The 19,242-nt window shown below is 40.2% G+C and overlaps 1 protein-coding gene across 1 annotated transcript in view; it reads left to right on the top strand.

Moving 5' to 3' along the window:
* The window catches only part of lrrk1 (leucine-rich repeat kinase 1), an 82,199-nt gene that overhangs the window by 55,925 nt on the left and 7,032 nt on the right, over positions 1-19,242 (top strand). Inside the window, exons 26-34 of the mRNA XM_086296706.1 lie at positions 2,382-2,548; positions 5,604-5,807; positions 5,905-6,044; positions 6,969-7,106; positions 11,312-11,506; positions 12,420-12,571; positions 14,338-14,455; positions 14,886-15,002; positions 19,010-19,207. Coding sequence (XP_086152832.1) covers positions 2,382-2,548; positions 5,604-5,807; positions 5,905-6,044; positions 6,969-7,106; positions 11,312-11,506; positions 12,420-12,571; positions 14,338-14,455; positions 14,886-15,002; positions 19,010-19,207 — 1,429 coding nt within the window. The remainder of the gene's footprint in view (positions 1-2,381; positions 2,549-5,603; positions 5,808-5,904; positions 6,045-6,968; positions 7,107-11,311; positions 11,507-12,419; positions 12,572-14,337; positions 14,456-14,885; positions 15,003-19,009; positions 19,208-19,242) is intronic.

Below are 19,242 nucleotides of genomic sequence, written 5' to 3' on the forward strand. Positions count from 1 at the left end.
CGGGACAGCCCACCCGACCCCACCACAGAGAAAACTGCACCCACCCCATCCACTCATCTTCCAGACTACACAAGACAATAGACGCCCAGGCTGAGATCTTCCTCCACCTCTCCTGTATCTCCCCCTCCTGCAGAGTGAGTTCCTGAAGAGAGGAGACCTCCTGCAAGATGTAACAACCTCCCCCACCAGTTGAAGAGCCCCCCAAGTGGCTCGATGCACCGGCGGCACCCTGCGCCAGGACTGGGCCCCCATACGCCCACCCGCCCACAACCCCGGCAACACACCAACCAGGACCCAAGCCCCCAAGGCCCAGCCAGGGCCCCAGCCCAGAGCCGGAGCGCCCCCAGAACCCCACGCCCATTCCGGACCCACCCAGGGGCAGCCAGGCTACCAGGTCAGTAACCCACGTCTGTCAGCACAGACCCTCCCCTAGCCCCGCTGCACGCAGCCGCGAGGAAACAGTCACCTAAGAGCCAACAGAGCCCTTAACAGGCCATGACCGCAACCCCGGGTTGAGCCCTCCAAGGAAGATGCTCCTGGGGAACCCCCCGACGCCCCAAGCCTGTCCCTACCCCCACACCAATCACAACAGCGAAGGTGGAACTAAACTATGTTTGAGCTGATAAATGGTAGGTTGAAATCTCTAGATTATTGCGAAGTGCTTGTTCTACATCTAGCCTTGGCTAGACACCCTAGACACCCTCTTAGACATCCTGAGATAAATTGAAGCCTGTTGGCTAAGAAGTAGTGCTGAAAGTTAGGCAGTTCTAATCCTCCTTTATCCTTGGTCCTTTGTAGTGTTTTTAAGCTTATACGTGGGGGTTTATTTTTCCAAAGGAATTTGGACATACATGAATCTAGAGATCTGAACCAATCTTGTGGCGGTTTAGTTGGGATCATTGAGAATAAATAATAAATTATTTTTGGTAAGACCATCATTTTTATAGCAGCAACCCTTCCCATGAGTGATATGGGTAGACATTTCCATCTAGCCAGATCATCTTCTACCTTCTTTAAAAGTGGGATATGGTTTAATTTAGTTAGATCTGCAAGCTTGGGAGAAACATTAATACCTAAATATTTTATATTTCCCGATTGCAGTGGTGTAGAAGAGGAATTATGGAAGGAGCAATTAATCGGTAGGACTGTAGATTTTGACCAGTTAATTGAGTAATCTGATATTCTTGCAAAAGAGTTTATCAATTCAATCACCCCAGAGATATTGGTTTGTGAGTTTTGGAGAAAAAGTAACACATCATCTGCATAAAGGCTGATTTTATGTTCTATATTCTTGCATTTTATGCCCTTAATTACTGAATTCTGTCTAATTGCTGCTGCTAGTGGTTCAATAAAAATTGCAAACAGTGAAGGGGAGAGTGGGCATCCCTGCCTGGTGCCCCTCAGGAGACAGAAGCTGGAGGATGTTTGGTCATTTGTTCTAACACAAGCTGTTGGGGAATTATATAATATTTTTAACCAGTTGATGAAAGAGGATCCAAAACCAAATTTGTGTAAAGTTGCAAATAGAAATTTCCAGTTAACTCTGTCACACGCTTTTTCTGCATCTAAAGAAAATATTGTAGTTTCAAGGTTTTTACTGCATGAGTAGTCTATCAAATGAAGTAATCTACGTGTATTTGTTGATGAGTGCCTACCTTTTATGAAACCAGTCTGGTCAGGATGAATTAAGAGGGGGGTTATTTTCTCTAATCTCTTTGAGAGAGCTTTGCAGATTATTTTAAGGTCTACATTTACATATCCAAAGAAAATAGTTGGTAGAGTGAAAAGAAAGAAAACACAAATAGATCAAAAACAGTGTTAAAGTACAGGGTAAATGATGATCACACAAAGAAATGAATCGAAAGCCATCAGAACACAAAGATAGCAATCTGGTAAAGGACCTCTAATGCAGAGCACATCAATTATACGTATTCATACTTGTGAACTGTCAGTACACTATCGTCTGATTGCTTAAAATATTTAAAGCAATGAAGTGTCACATGTGTATTGAAATGTGCATTTGTAATAATACTGTTGTTAATAACAATAATTCTTCTCTGTAGTACTTTTCATGATGTCTTTCCATTATAACTCTAACATGATGTAACTGCACATATACTAAATGGATATATAGCTGTTATGTTTTTTACCCCCAAAGTGAGCACTGTCCTCAAAAATCCATTATTGTTTTGGTTTCATTTACTTTGTTTCCCAATTCTGTGTAAGGACTAAGGTAGGCTCAATGTGACATGAGACATGAGACTGATTATCCAGGTGAGACAGTGTACAAGCAAATGTCAGGTTTGGGACTTGATGATTAACAATTTTGTGTGTGTGTGTGTGTGTGTGTGTGTGTGTGTGTGTGTGTGTGTGTGTGTTAGGCTCTTTTTGGAGAAGTCCCAGCTGGAGTATTCTGAGGAGGAAAATGACATCCTTGGCCAGGGTGGCAGTGGGACCATTATCTATCGAGCCCGATATAGTAACCAGCCAGTAGCTATCAAACGCTTCCACTTCAAGAAGTGTCAACACCAGGCAATCAGCGAGACAGGTAGAGAAGCATTTCAGAGTTTTGAGTATATAGATTTTAACAAAATAAAAACATCTGAAATCTTACACTGAATATTTGGAAAGCAGATGATGGAAAATATTGCTGGACACCCCATGACATGATCCTGTCACAATACTTCACTCACGATAAAATGTTTTTGCCATTTTTAACACATTGTTTTGCTTCAAAATGGGATTTTCATGCATTCCAACACTATCACTAAAACCTGGTATTAGTGTTGGCATGAGACAGTTTTCTATCAGGCTGATGTCAGTCTGCAGCTGAATGGGCTGGTAAGTTGGCAATTACATGCAATTTTCTTCTGATAATACAGTAATTATCTGTGATCATTTCAGAGACAGAAGTTCACATTTAACTATTAAATTTGCACTCAGCAGCATACTTGCTTTATGGGAATGTAATCAAAATACAAACAGCTGACACCCAGTTAGTTGAGTAGGGATGGGTATCGTTTAGGTTTTATCTGATACCGGTACCAAACCGGTACTTTTGAAACAGTGCCGGTGCTCAAACGGTGCTCGAACCGGTGCTTAAAGAATGGAGAACACAAAATTGGTCCAAAAACCTCTCATGTTCAGCTGGTTTTTTGTAAAAAGATAACAATGTTAGCCTTTTCTGCAGCTATGGGGCATATATGGTATCACTCTTGGCTGGAAGCAGTGCTTAAACAATGGAAAAAACACAAACTTTGTCCTAAACCTCTCATGTTTAACTGTTTTCCACTTTTTCTTTGGTCATTTTAGCCTTTTTGGCCAGGGTGAAGGGAGTATCTGCCATCAAACAAGAAGACAGCCGCATGTAGCTATGATGATGTTTGCTAGTTCACCTTACATGCATTAATGTAATAACGTGGTTAGCCTACTCAACGTAAATTACACACGAACAACATGAAGCTACTCACGCAGAGAAGCTGCTGCTGCCATCATCATCATTCCTGCTACACTGGCAGGGCTAGGGGCCAGGACTCTCCTCTTCGTGTTTTTGGGGGATGTTGCTCCGGGTCGATAACAGGCAACCCACGCACAGTAGATGTGCTCGGTGTGAGGTCTCGCAGCAAGCTATCAAATACGGCGCATTTCTGGGCTTTTAAAAAAAAACGCTATGCGTCGCCAGCTGTTTCATCGGATTCGAGGTGTTACCTCCTTTGACAGTATCACAGTATCAGCTTAAAGCACTTGTTGCTGCTGAGTTTGCATATTTTGCTGTGAAGTACAGCCAGACTTTGACCGCTTCACCTTGGACATTTTTAATCTGTAGCTCTGCTCTAAAAGAACGCACGTACCTGGACCCGCCTACTATCCTTGGAAAGGTAAAATGATTGGCTAGAATCTAAAGTGTGTCACAGGTCAGGAAAAAAAAGCACCGAAATGTGCGCTGCTTTTCGGTCTGGTTACTACCGTTTATGTCAGAACCGTACCGGTACCCATCCTTATAGTTGAGTCACTTTGAGTTATGCTAATTCAAAAAAACTCATAGAGATTGATCATGTTTGCCACCTGTCTGCCTTCTGTACAGAGCAGCTGTTTCATTTACCATTTAAATATGATCAACCTATCTCTAGTAACTGGCTATATACAACAGGCCCTTGAAGCTGGCGTAGTTTAGTGTACATGTATAAATGTGTATGTATACGTGGATGGTATATCTTAAGCTTCTCGTACTCCATCTTTCTGATGTTGCTACCACTTGGTATAACTGTATCTGTCACTGTGGTAGATCCCAGTGTTGCTCTTGTGCTTAGAGCTCTTTCCTGTGTTGCCATGATTAGTGCCTCTGTTCTGTCTTTCAGTCTCGCTTTGTCGCTGAGGGGCTTCAGGCCTATGTAGAATAACACTGGGGATATGCCATGTTTTTGGAAAATCTTGCTCTAGTGTACAGTGTTGTTTGCCACGTCCCCACTGAGTTCTTGATGAAGGCTCTCACGATTCTGTTGATCTTGTACAGTTCTTAGCATTCCAGGATCCATGTGTGAGGCACTGAGTTATAGGCTTTCTTTCATTCACTCATGGCTGTCCCATTGAAAATGACTGCTCTATCTACCAGTAGCTGGCATTTCCCCCTCTGGTCTTTATGCCAATTTTCTTCTGGGCCCTGTTCATGTTTTAAACCATGCTTGTTCATCTTAACCCTTATGATGTCTAACAGGAGTTTTCATGTTGTGCTGAGGCAGGTTATTTTCCAGTAATTAGATGGTACCAGTCCCTTTTGGGGATCCTTGGGGAAGAAGAAACTGTCCAGCCTTCAGTTGGGTGTTCTAGATGTGTCTCATCCATTAGCAGCTGGTTCATTTGTACTGCCAGACGCTCATGGAGTACAGTTAACTTCTTTAGCCAGTAGGTGTGACTCATGTCAGGCTGTGGTGCTGTCCTGCCATTCATGCTTGAGACTCTTTCCTGGATGTCTGCTACTCTGATGGGTACTGAATCCTGTTCAGGTCTCCCATATGCTTTTCCAGCATTGCTTTTTTCCCTCCAGCCTTGGTGGGGTTGTTCACACCTTGTTCCCCTGCCACTACGAGCAGGAACTAGTGAAGAAAACTCTGATTTGTTCTCCTGGCTTCTGTTTCTTCAAATGGCTGTAAGTATTTGCTTGGCAGTTTCCAATGCCTCAGGATTAGGCAGCTTGCTGTATATCTTAGGCATCAGTTTCCTCATCAGGCATTTCTGCAGCTCCAATAGTTGGTTTCCCTCTGTGCCTAATCTCTTTCTCCATGGAGGGTACTGCTCTTGGTGGAGCCAAGCATTTCAGTGATCACTACCATGATCTACCATGGTGTAGATCAGCTGGTTGGTTTCAGTGATGGTAGGGATTCACATCTCGTAGTAGGACATCACGTGTCTGGGTAATCGGCCACGGAGGGACCAGGTTTCCTTGCTAGCCACGATCAGCTGCTCTCGCCCTCAATGCTTTCAGCTGGATATTGGCTTTCTCTATTTTACCGTACTATTTAGTCATTTGACAAAATGTAAATTGCCAGTAAATGTAAATCAATTAACTTTGATGGTCCCTTGTCTTTCTGTCTTCATTGTCTTAGACACCATGGTGAAACACCTCCAGTCTGCAAATGCCTATCGGAGTTTTGCTGAGTTTCGCCAGGAATCCAGTACATTGCACTCTCTCCAGCATCCCTGCATTGTCTCGCTAGTGGGCATCAGCATTCATCCACTCTGCTTCGCCCTACAGTTAGCCCCCTTGGGTAGCCTCAACACAGTGTTGGAGGAAAAGCACAAAGGCAAAAGTACGCAGTGATCTGCACCTTCTGATTTGCCATTTGAAGTTGATTTTAAAACTTGCTCGATATTACTGAGATCTGAAAATATATCTTGTCTTTCTAGGCTTCAAGTACATGCCGCTTGGACACATGCTAACCTTCAAAGTAGCCTATCAGATTGCAGCAGGACTGGGATACCTTCACAGAAAGAGCATCATCTTCTGTGACCTCAAATCTGATAACATTCTGGTGTGGTCTCTGGAGGTCTGCAAAATGTTGTGTTTTTTAAGCATTCTAATTTACATGGTGTATCAAAAAGATTCATCCAAGTAATTTTTTTCTTTTTATCATTTTTTAAAAATCAGAATTAAGATGAGCTCTATAAATTCTATAAAGGCTCCTCTTGTTTCTGTGTTTCTCATTTCTTTTAGTGTTATTTCAGCTATTACATTATATGTGTTGTGTAACAATGTCTAAGCTGACAGGCAGGAGAAAAAGAAAAAAGGAAGGATGGCGAAAACACAATAAAAGGGTATCGTAGAAATGGAAAAGTACGACATATCACCAACTGCTGCACCTGTAAGAACAAAGCCTAAAACATTCCACACCTGCAACACTAAAACATGAAAATGCGCCGACACACAAATCAACAACTTCTTGTGGTGCGTCTGTGTATGCGTCATGAAATTTACTTAATAATGAGGGTGGGAAGCCGCAGATCCACGAGATTGAATTAGCCAATCAGCCAGTTTCAACAAGCTGTAATTCTGCAAGTATTCACAGGTAACGATCGTAACACGGACTGTTAGAAAGAGGGATTAGTGAGCTTCACGTGGTTGTGGGTCAGTTTTATAACAACAGCTGGTGTAGGACAGCGTATGTCATGAGCCCGTCAACATTGTGTGTATTGTAAAGCTTTATATTCAGCCATGTATTTAAAAATTTTAACTGCAAGCTTCTATGTCCATTACTTTAGAAATATGTAGCATTTTGAAATCAGACAATTCTTTTTGATACACCTGTTTTTGAAAGTGAAAGTTCTGAGCTAATTTATTTGCTCTCCCTTTATTAAAAATACTGTAAATAGAAAGCAAAACAGTAATTTCATGTTAAAAAACCAAAACAAAAAGAGAAAGCCTGTTTCTGTCATTTCATTTGGCTTTTTAATTCACTGATAACTTCTTCCAGGTGCAGGACACGGTCAATGTTAAACTGTCTGACTATGGGATCTCTCGACAATCCTTCCATGAGGGGGCTTTGGGAGTTGAAGGCACACCGGGCTACCAGGCTCCTGAGATCCGACCAGGCATCGTGTATGATGAGAAGGTATCTGCTTTTTTTTTTTTAACCCACATTAGAAAAGTTTGTAACATTTTTTGGACTTTTGTGTGGTTTTGTTTTATGTTTTGTTTTTTTAAACCATTTTTTTAAAATGATGAGAATAAACATATCATCTCTATATAAACGGATATGTTGATATCCTGAATTTCCACATATACGTGTATGACCTGTACACAGCACCTATACATAGCACTGACCAATCATGTTTGAGCAGGCTTTGCAAGTAGAAAAAAACCAAGTGGAGAGTTAACAAGGAAAACATTAGTTGAAATGCTTCAAATCCAAGTGGTAATCGTCTGACAACAATGTGAGAGGCGAGATTTCAACTTTTCCGAAAATAACCTAGCATTTTCAAATTTCAAATCAAAAAGACCTTGATTTTTAAAAAGTCAAACTGGAGACGACCAAACTAAACTCCAGATTAGTTATACAGTCTGTATAACTTAATAAAACTTTCGAATTATTTTTATAAGCATAAATTAACTAAACGGTGCAATTTCTAAATAAATTGTGGAAGGTTTGTTGCTATTGGTGGACTCTGTAACTTGGCCATGGTGCATTTAAAACGTTGGAGGTAACCTGTTAAAGTGAGATGGCTCAAAAACACATGAGCAACTATATTAATAGGCCACAAGTGTACTGTACCTGTGATACCAGCTACACTGTACCTAATAGAATTGCTTAAACTTGTGACCTCCAACATACAGGGGTGAGATAAGAGCATGCTCTCTATTCATATGAAATGGCACTTCATCACCCGAAAATGCCAAATATTTCAGGAATGGTAAGAAATGCTTAATTACTGCTGAATTGAAAACATTTGAGCTGGTTGTTATGAGGTAGGAACGGTCTATCTACGACAAACGTGGTGAGACTAACTAGCTACCGAAGAAGAGGAAAAATGTTAGAAGTTATTAACAGACAGGAGGTAAAATGTGTATTGAATGCATCACTACTTTTCCAAGTAAATATAATTCTAAAGGTGTTATTGACATGAAACTGTAACCAGATCAGTAACAACATTTAGACAAGTCAGTGACTGGGAGATATACTCAGATCAAAATAAAATTGAACTCTTTGGATACCGTGATACACACCATGTTTGTAGGTCACAAGCTCTAATGTTTCACGTGTCTGAGCGAACACACAAACTGAGCGTCCCTTGGACCACTGTGAGCGACAGCAGACGTGTGCACTGTGGTCACGCCAGCATCCAAGCTACATGTTTATTAAAGTAATCAAATGACAGCATTTACATTTATGTTAGACGACTTTTAATGAACTGCTTTAGCTCACTTACAATGAAAATGTTAAAAAGTCTTGTTCGTGCCCTGTGTGGTATGTTAACACTATTGGAAGGAAAAATAACTTGAACTCCAATTTTGAAAACAAAACTTTATTTATTTATTTTAACTCTCTGTTAGCAAAATAAAGTATATAATGACCAATATTGGGCAAATAATTATATAATTACTGCTTCAAAAAAATGAACATAAAGTTCTAAATAAATTCTAACTGCATTTAGGACGTTTTTTACTGACTTTGTCTCTTCCACGATGTTATTTCTCTCGCCAACAACGTAGGTTACAATTACATTAGCATGACCAATTAGGCGATGACGTCATTTAGCGACTTTTAGGACAGCCAATAGCGATTTTCCTTACTGAGGAGCTGGTAACACTGGGAGGAGAGTGCTTTCGAGTGTTTTTACCGTTTCTTCCCGCAGTAAATATAAACAACGACAGTATTCAGGAAAAAAACAAACACTGCAGATATTTTTTATCATAACTCGTGTTGATCGGCTGCGTAAAACCAAATTTAAAAACTGTTATATCTTATAGTTTTTAAATTGTGGTATAGTCCACACTTTTTCCATCAATTGTTAGCTGCGTATATACGAATGTGAATCGCATCATTGGCTGGACTGTGGGATAAGGTGGCATTGTTCTGATCCCATACGGGAGCAGCCAGTCACTGACTGACTAACACTGTAAAACAGAATTGTTAAAGTTTTAATTTTAATGTCAATTCAGGTTGTAAGTGCCCTCCAGCAGTGAATCCTGGTTAAAGGTCAGGAACAGAAGCTCAGCATGTGCTAATATTGAACATCACATCCTGGAACCAACAGGAGTATTTAGACACACATGCTGGTACTGCAATGTGGTGCAAATGGATGATGGCCAGACCCCTAAGGATCATGTTTATGAGATGAGAACTGCCATTGAGAAAATATCCATAAATGTGGATCCCAGCTATGGCACAGTAAGAGGACCTGGGAAAATGTAGTCTAATAACAAAGAGGTTGGAAACAAACATCAAGCGCTGTGCTGGGACCATAACCACCAATCAGACTGCAGCTTGTTAAGGGAAAAAGACAGATACTCAGTTTTTACAAAGATATAAAAAATAATACGTCAAATGGTGAAATTAGGGAGAACAAGAAAGTCTGAATAACTTTCTAATAAAATCAAAAAATAAAATGAAAAGCTTTACCAGGCCTCATTTACTGATCCCTGAACTCTTCAGAAACCAGGCGAAAATATGTGTAACCCTCCGTCTTTGCTCCGCACTCTTCCAAAGAGTACTAATTCAGTCAAATATCTTTTCTGTGCTCTGCGGCATTAAATTCAGTATTTGATTATGTTTATTTACCTCTGGCACAGAGGCTATGCTTTTAGTAGCGTTTCAGTGTCACTGTGTCTGTAAACATGATGGCTCACGTCAACAATCCATCCAAATTTGGCTTATCAAGGTCTTTAACTTAGAAACTATAATTCTTAAAAGTGTGGTGTTTATTATCAACATATAAAAAGTACTTTATTTAGAATTAAAATATTGTGATATATTTAACCTTTGACCTCTCGTTCAAGGTCAGTAGATTAATTTGAAGGTCGAAGTGTTGCCTTATTGAGCTATTTTATATTGTTAAAACAAAAATCTAAAATTTTAAAAACTTATTAATGCTTATCCAATTAATTTCACTTTTAAATTCAAATTTTATTTGTCACACACACACAACCATACACAGTATGACATGGGGGTGAAATGCTTGTAGCTGTACAATGCCCGACCATTAAATGACAGAAAAAAAGTTTTACAATATTTACAATTTGTAAATGTTAGGGAAAATGTTCTACAGGTTACTACAAAATTTACAGATTTAAATTTACAGTAAAAAAATGTGCAAATAGCAGAAAGAGATCATAAATTATAGGAAGTGTGCATGAAGAAAAACCAGAGTGTGTGTGGTGATGTGATGTGTGGGAGAGTCCAGTCCTACACCTGGTTCAGGGCCCGAATAGCCTGGGGGAAGAAGCTCCTCCTCATTCTCTCTGTTTTGGCCTTAAGGGAGCGGAAACATCCATTGTTGGGATGGGAGAGGTCCATCATAATCTTCCTAGCTTTGGACTTGCACCGCTTGGTGTAGATGGACAGCAGGTCAGGGAGCTCTGATTGAATGATGCGTTCTGCCGAGCGCACCACTCTTTGCAGATCTCGTCTGTCCTGCTTGGTGCTGTTCCCAAACCAGGTGCAGATGTTTGACGTCAGGACGCTCTCGATGGTGCAGGAGTAGAAGTTCTTGAGCACCTTCAGTGGCAGATGGAAGTCTCTAAGTCTTCTGAGGAAGAAGAGAGAAATTCTAGGATTTATCCTAGAATTAATTCTGTCATACCGCCTTTATTTAAAAGCACTTTAAGATGAAAAAAAAAATAAAAGTAGAGAATTAGAAGAAATAGAAATAAAATAAAATAAAAACAATAAATTAAATTATGTCAATTTCTTCTTCCAAGAATAAATACTTGGAACAATTCAGCAAGCAGAACAACAGGCCACGACTCCAGGTCTTCATCAGACCAACGCCTGCTGGTCTGCTTGCTGAATTGCTCTAAGAATAAAATTCTTACATGATTTTAACCCAAATAGAGCATATGCAAATTCATAAATGGGCTGTGGTCATGAGTTCTTATCCAAGAAATGAACATTCAGAGACTGACTGGGTAGCTTTCATCTAAATGGTTGGTTTTACTTTCATAACTTCTTTTCACTCCAAATGAAATTTAAAGTTTTCTTTATTAAAGTTTTATTTACAAATTCATCAGGAGGTCTTAATAACCTCCTCAGATGCAACTCTGACACTTGACCCTTATCAACTGACCTTAATGCTCCTTTTTTGGGAACAACTCTTAAAGGTGGACATGTTCTCCTATGGCATGGTGATGTATGAGCTCCTGTCTGGGCGGAGGCCAGCGCTGGGACACCACCAGCTTGAGATAGCAAAGAAGCTCTCGAAAGGTATTCGGCCAGTGCTGGGTAGTCCACAAGAGGTTCAGTTCTGCTGCCTGCACAACCTGATGACTGAATGCTGGGACACTAAACCTGAGAAGGTGAGCTGTTTTTGGCTGACACAATGAGCAAATTTTTGTTGTGTGATGTAAGGAAAGTGTACTACACTTTATTACTTGTGTCAAAGTAGGTTGAGCTAGAGACTTATAACTTCACATTTGGAAGAAATTCTAAGAATTAGTCTAAAGAGGGGTTAGATTCCAACAATTGGTTCTACTTTTACTGCTAAATTCTGAAATAAAATCACGTCGTGTCTCTCGGGAACATGTAGAAAACAAGATGTTTTTCCTATACTGCCCAGTTCTCAATGTTAACCTACTGCGGTTTAATCTTAAGATAAGAACAACTGCTCCAACTCACCTGGTCCATTTTCACTTTCCCATATTTTCAAAAGTGCAGGAAAGTTAAAAAACCGAAAAGGACTGAACAAGCATGGTCTAAGATTTCTAGATCATGGTCATAGTGGCAAGTGTAACAATAATGCTAAAATATTTCCTAACTGAAAATTAAATATTTCCATGGATATATGGATAGCATAGAATGCAAATGATAAAACAATCAGTCCCAATAAATGTTTTGACTATAATGTCAAAATATGCATTATAGAGCGACTCCATTATGTGAGTGTGAATAGTTTTCTCTGTGTATGAGTTAGCCCTGCGACAGACTGTCCAGGGTGTGCCCTGCCTCTTGGCCTAAGACAGCTGGGATAGGCTCCAGCTGCTCCCCATGACCCGGAAAAGGATAAGTGGAGATGGATGGATGAATAATGAGCACCACAAATGCATATATATCTTCAACATTTATTTTTTCAATCACAACTGCCGATGTATGTGTAGTCACAGCCATATTTTAAGGATAAAAAAACATAACGTTTTTTGCAAATTTTAATGAAAGTCATTGTTCTGTGAATGACTTTGAGCTGAACTGCCTGTCTCTGCATTTGTGCTGCAGAGGCCAGTGGCAATGCATTGTGTGAGGCAGATGAAGGAGCCTAGCTTCGCCTGCCTCAGGTATGTATTGCCCTGTGACGTCAACTCTCAGCTCTTCCTGTCCCAGCTCCAAGGATATAGTGCTGTGTTCTGGAATGACGATAAGGAGGACAGGTTTGTGTGACCATTTCTCTTTGTACTGTGATTTATTTGCCTCTTATACACAATAATGAGCCCCACAATACACCTACCTCCATGTTTTAGTTGTCTTCTGTAGTTCAGGTCTTTTAGTGTTGTTGAGCTGGTTTTGCATTCCTGTTTATTTAGGATTGACTTGATTATTTACTTGATTTGACCCCTGCAAAGGTTTTTTCTGTCTCTGTGATGGGGTTTATTTGGTTTTCTCCTCAATGACAGTCTTTTTCACTTACATCAGCATTTCTTTGGACATCATTTTGCAAGTTCCAGTGAACTACCAACTGGAAGTTCAATTCTGCAGTCTGTCATGAAATAACAGCTGAAAAAGCCTCATCAAACCATGAAATGGATTATTAGCCTATTGTCCAGTTACTTTAGAGCCTCTACAAATGAAGTTAAATGTTTTACTTAAAAATAAAGCTGAAAATCTGCGCGCCAATTACACATTTCTGGTTTGATTTAAAATTTACTGTTGTTGTGTACAAAGAACCCTTTTATTGTCCAAAAATGTACGGCGCTAACTACATTTAACACAACATGTTTAACACAGCTGACTGAAAAAGCTCCCAGATGCATGACATAATGGCGACAATGGCTCTAGCTGTTTGTGGCAGCAGGACTGCAGGTTGATGTGTGTTTAAAAGCTGCTTCCTTGCTTTTAAACAAATACTGTTAATTGCTGCTGACTCCTTCACACTTTTCCCTCTTTTAACTCCTTTTCTGTGTCAAGACCATGTTACCTCCCCAACTCTTCCAGTGCCATTTAACTCGCATATTCTTTTCTTACTTTTGTTTGGCCACTCACACTAACTGGTTAACCAGCTCCTGAGGAAAGAGTGTACCTGGTTGCAAGCTGCCAATAAACTGCAGATCCCCTAATGCTTCAGCATACCAAGAAAATTTCATCTTCATGGAACAGTTTGAGGATGGCCCCTTCCTGTTCCAACGTGATCGCAAAGTAGTACATCAAAGTAAGGTTCATATAGACATGGATGATCGAATTTGGTGTGGAACAACTTGACTGGCCTGCACAGAGTCCTGATCGCAACCCGACAGAACACCTTTGGAATGAATCAGCAGAGTCTGCAAGCCAAGCCTTCTTATCCAGCATCAGTGTCACAAATGGATGAATGGTCAAACATTCCCATAAACACACTCCTAAACCTTTTGGAAAGCCTTGCCAGAAGAGCTGACGCTGTTATCGCCGCACATGGTTGGGGGACATCATATTAAACCTCATACATTAGGAATGGTTCATGTGCATGTGAATGCAGACGAGCAAATACTTCTGGCAGCAAAGTGTATGTGCAAGTGGTCAGAAGAAACGTCCCAGGGAACAGTGCAAACACACCAGCAGCACTGGTTGCACCTTATATAGGCAACTTTTTGTTTAAGATATATTAATGCTTATTGGTGAGAAATTAAAAATATATACAATATAATATAGAGTATTTAAACTGTAATAAACTAAAATTATATTTATAAAACATTAATAAACAATAGTAAAAAACATTTTTGTAATGCTTCATGCCAGTTTCTCAAGTTATCCATCACACATGTACTAAACGTGATAAATATTATATATTTAGCTTTAATTAACTAACCCTGTGACATCGTCTTCCAAAAAGTGCCTCTACTCATCACTGCATAAAAACATTACTATACACAATATTGCTTATTTTGTTTTAACTTCCAACTCAGTGGTTCTAAATGTTTTCAGCAAAGAACTGTGTATTGTGCAGGAACTACAGTGTGGTGAATGTTAACAAGGGTCAGGTGGAGGTGAAGAGGATGGCCTGTCCAGGTAGCAGGATTAGCTGTCACATGAAGATGGGGAACACTCTGTGGATGGCAACTGAGGTACACATCCTGAAATTCAACGTGATACAGCTGCTTTTTAAATGCAGACATTTGGTGACTCATTTATTTACTGATAACTTTTTCATCTATGAACAGCAGTCAAACAATCATGCAATGTTATTTTTCACTGGGAAGCTTACTTTTACATCTGGGTAGCTTCAGAATTTACCTGCTTTTGTCATTTTTTTTAATGTGAAAAGAGGATTTCATGAAAACCCTTTTAGGGACACGAGGACACTGAGACTGCTACAGTCTTTTATTGAGTGTCAAACCAGTGTTGGAGGGAAAGTATTAGTTTCCCAGGGTAGGAGAACAATATCAAATCCTACATTGGCTGCCCTCCACTGTTGCCACAGCTCGGGGACAACGTAGTTGTCTCTAAATCCAAAAATAAAAAAACTCATTCTTTAGTTTCATGTTTCTGTGACAGGAACAGGAGGTGTTCATCTACAGTCTGAAGGACATGTGTCCACTCAGTCAACCCCAGAAGCAGTTCTCCTGTCCCGCCATCATCACTTGTTTGTTTCCTGTTTCAGCGAGAGAGCAGGTCAGGTCATATATCAGCATATGTTTAAGCAAACACGTTTTACTCAAACCTGTGTTATTGTGTCACTCAGTACTGTGGGTTTACATACGGGCTTCAGTCTGAAACGTCTTAAAATGAATGTTGCTGATATGTCAGCAGCTTGTATCTAGAGCATTTGTGTCACATGCACTTGACAGCAAAGGAAACGAGTGTTCCACATATTTGGCTTTACATGGTGTCAACACATTGGTGCATTTTGACAGAGCATCAGTAGAAGACAAAATGAGACTTGAAGCCTAAGCAACCGTGAGCTTGTAATACAAGAGCGTCACGTACTGACCTATTGTTACATCCGTTTGAGAAGGATGGCTTAATAACGGTAGAAATGTTTTTTAAACAATATTTTTATTGTTTTTGCAACAGCATACAAAGATTGGTTTTCAGAGTAATATGCAAAATGCTTTTTATATGTGGTGCTGCATTTTTATTTACCATTCAGTTGTTGCTCCGTCATTAAAAAATAGTTCATTGAGTCAATGAGTTTTATTTGTGTAGTGCCACATGACAACAACTGCAACCTCAAGGTCCTTTATATTGTCGGGTAAAGATCCTAAAATAGCAGAGAAAAAACCACAACAATCAGATGAGCCACTGTAAACAAGGACTTGGTGACACTGGGAAGGAAAAGCCCCTTTTTAACAGGAAGAAACCTCTGGCAGAACCTGACTCAGTTCTGGATTTAACACGTGGCCAGTAAAGAGTGAAAAGCCAGTGAATAAGGAAGATACACAATAATCCCTATCAGTGCTATTGCTGCAGCAACTCAAGGCTTTTTAAGGAACATGACAACAGTAAATCACAGTAGTCCAGCCTCGAAGTAGTAAATGGATGAACTTACTGTGCAGTAAAATCTTGTGGTCAGCGGTATTGAATGCTGCACTTACATTCTAACAGTCAAGCACAGAAATTAGTCTACTGGGAGAGGCCATGAAAAGGTCATCAATAACATTTGCTAGTGCTGTACTGCGATGACCTCAGAGAGGTAACAGAAATAAACAGTTTCTCTGCATAAGTTCAGTTAGATGTTTTAAAAAGACTTTTGGCAAAGTTGGGTATTGATCAATACAGAACATTTCCTGCACGACCACCTCCAGTCTGCATACTTTTATACAGTTTTCATATTTTAACTAGCCAACACATTTTTTCTAATTAATGATCCCAATTTACACACAAATTACAGATCCTGGTTAATTTTGATGGTGAGAAAGACCAGGGGAAATTTCAGGCTTTAATAATCTTTGAGATATTCAAAATAAAGGACTGAAAGTGGGATAATGTAACATTTTTACAAAATATATATCTTGAAAACATTTTGATATCATGTACATCACTTGCTGTATATGTTCAAATTTTCTATCATAAATTTGTTTATGCAAATCTGAGACAATCCAGCAGATTGAATATCCCTAAAAGTAAATAACCAGCATCTTAAAAGCTTGTGTTGTGTAGCTCTTTAAAGATAGATATTGAGATTGAAGGACTAGTTAATGATAGGACTTCTTTAAGCATTAGAGTAGGAATGGGGTCTAGTAGAGACATTTATGGTGTAGAGGAAGTAAATACTGAACTCAGACAGACTGATAGGAGAGAGAGTCTAAATACATCTCAGCAATTCTCTTTCAAACCTCACTTGGTATCTCCCTAAGGGATGCGCCCTCTGTGGTGGTAGTGTAAAGCTGCACTACCACCACCTCTGTTCCAGACAGACAAATCACTGCAAGGACACATTTTCAGTTTCTTCATCGTGAAGATCATTCGTGAACACTAATGATGCCGTAATGTAATCCATTTTTCTGGTTTCAGGAATAACTGTTGCACTTAATATTCATAATAATTATAATAATATATAGAAGAGTTGACTGAGTAACCACATTAATTTGACTGAGGTCTATGTGGGCACCCTGCTTTCAGCCTACCATGCTGAGCGGTTTGAGGACATGAGCCAACTGCTGGATACGGAAACTCCCAGTCTTACGGTTTGGGAGGAGATAATGTTGTTACAGAGCTTATTCTTCAGGTCTCTAGGGGGCAGTGCAGGGCTGTGACCATCCAGTTTCAGTGCTTATGGGTGTAATTTAGACTGGCACTCACCCTGAAGGTTTTCACCAAGTATATCGAAGCAATGGAAACCTCTTGCGAGTGGCGAGGCTCAGAATGTTTGCACGTTTTGCATATTTAAACAAACCACTATGCGCTGCAACAGGAACAAAGACCAGACCATAATTATTCTATCACCCTTTTCACACATGCAAATGTCCAATCCAGTCAGATCACACCAAAACGGTCATTAGTCTGTGAGAATAGCACATGGAATAGTCTGGCATATTCCCAATGTTCGAGTAGATGTGAGCTGTAGATGTAGGTGTGCTTCCTAATGCACAGTCAACAACAAACAAAAACAAAACATTGTATTTTCAGTTGTGAAAACGCATCTGAAACCATAGTTCAGTTTCAAAAAGGGCTGATTATTGGTAGACCTTTTGAATCAAGAAATCACCTGAATAGAACCTCTCTGACAAAGTCAAGTAGTTGAAAGGGTTACAAAGCTTTTTCTAAGACTTTGGAACTCCAATAAACCGTAGCCCCATAATCCAGATCCATCATTCAAAGAAGAACAATATTTCTTCACTCTCTGTGTTTATCCACTACTTTGCATTTAATCATCAGTCAGCATCGATCTCTGCCTCTCTTTGGGAATGTGTCTCTTGTTCTGTTTCCCTTCCCTCACCCTTATCCACTCATGACAGAAGGTTGCTCCTTCCGGAGTATGGTTCTGCCAGAGGTGTTTTTTCCCTGTTAGAAGGGAGTTTCTTCCTTGCTGTTGTCACCAAGGGTTGCCTCATAGGTCATCAATTGTTGGGGTTTCGTGTCTATTATTGTATAGTCTTTACCATCTTATATGAAGTACCTCGAGGTGACAGTTGTTGTGATTTGGTTCTATATAAAAAAATAATTGAATAGTCTGTGGACTGATGGGACAAAAGAAACCTTGTGGAAGGATTTCGTCCCATTACTATTTTATAAATGATGAAGCTCCACTGCTTCAGGACCTGGACGGCTTGCTGTCATTGATGGACACGTGGATTCTGCTCTCTACCATAAAATCCTCAAGTGTAACGTCAAGCCATGTGCTTGTGCTCTGAAGGTAAAGCACTTTTGGGTTATGCACCAGGACAAAGATATGAAACAAGCAAGTCCCAAACATAACATAAGCAAAGCCCCCTGTAATTGCTCAAAAAAAGGCGCCACTAGTCAGTTACTGGTTCTCTGAACCACTGTTTGGAACTTAAGTAGAAACAACAATTGAGATTCCTTCCCCAATCTGAAGATGAAAAAAAGCAATACTTAATTAAAAAAGCAAACCCAGAACATACAGATACCAAACTAGAGGGATACACGTCTGCCCTGCCCTGTCCACAATGCCTCTCACTGAAGGTAACTCTGGATTGGACTCCAGTCCTTCTCCATAAGACTGGTTTCAAAATCCAAACTGTGGGTTGACATGAGCCTGACTATAGAGAGGACCATCCTGGTCTCTACATCACCCAATCCATAAGCCACCAACCCCTATAGCACCTAATGCAGGTGGTAGACCAACAAGTGAGCAGGCTTATGTTCTTGTGCTGTGCTGAGCCGGCTCCATGGTCTAAGGTGGAGTTGTCAGGCATTCTCCCTCAAGTCCTGCAGGGTTTGGAGTTAGTTACATATTTTTTTAAACCTGGTGCTTTTCTGACACAGCCCTCTTAAGGATTCGTCTCTTATCCTGTTTTAAACAACTGACCTTTCATACATTAAATCACATGTGTGAACCACTACACTATATAACCACCTCGCTTTTCGCCCAACAACAAACCTCTCCACCATGGTAAGGTGGAGGGGTTTGTAAGTGAGGTAAGGTGGTTTACAAAGAGAGTGAAGAGTGAAACGAGTATTTAAATGTAAAAAGATTTTTTTCTCCTCCTATTAAGAGCCTGGACAAAGTGTTTGCAGGGATGTCGGACGGTCTGTTGGCGGTGTATAACGTAGTGGAGGACCTTCCACTAGAAGGAGAAACATACATCTGCTCCCACACCCTGAATAAGACAGTGTTTGGTCTGAAGGATTCAGATCCCAGGCAGAGACCTTATCCCATCAGGACCATGGCTCTCGTTGGCAGTGGATCCCAGGTGAACAGACAGTACTAACCATGACAATGAAGTTA

Source organism: Aulonocara sp. 'chitande type north' Nkhata Bay, linkage group LG1 (assembly GCF_057382095.1).
Source record: "Aulonocara sp. 'chitande type north' Nkhata Bay isolate Kocher_YH1m ecotype deep benthic linkage group LG1, A_spYH_male_GT1.1, whole genome shotgun sequence".
NCBI lineage: Eukaryota > Metazoa > Chordata > Actinopteri > Cichliformes > Cichlidae > Aulonocara > Aulonocara sp. 'chitande type north' Nkhata Bay.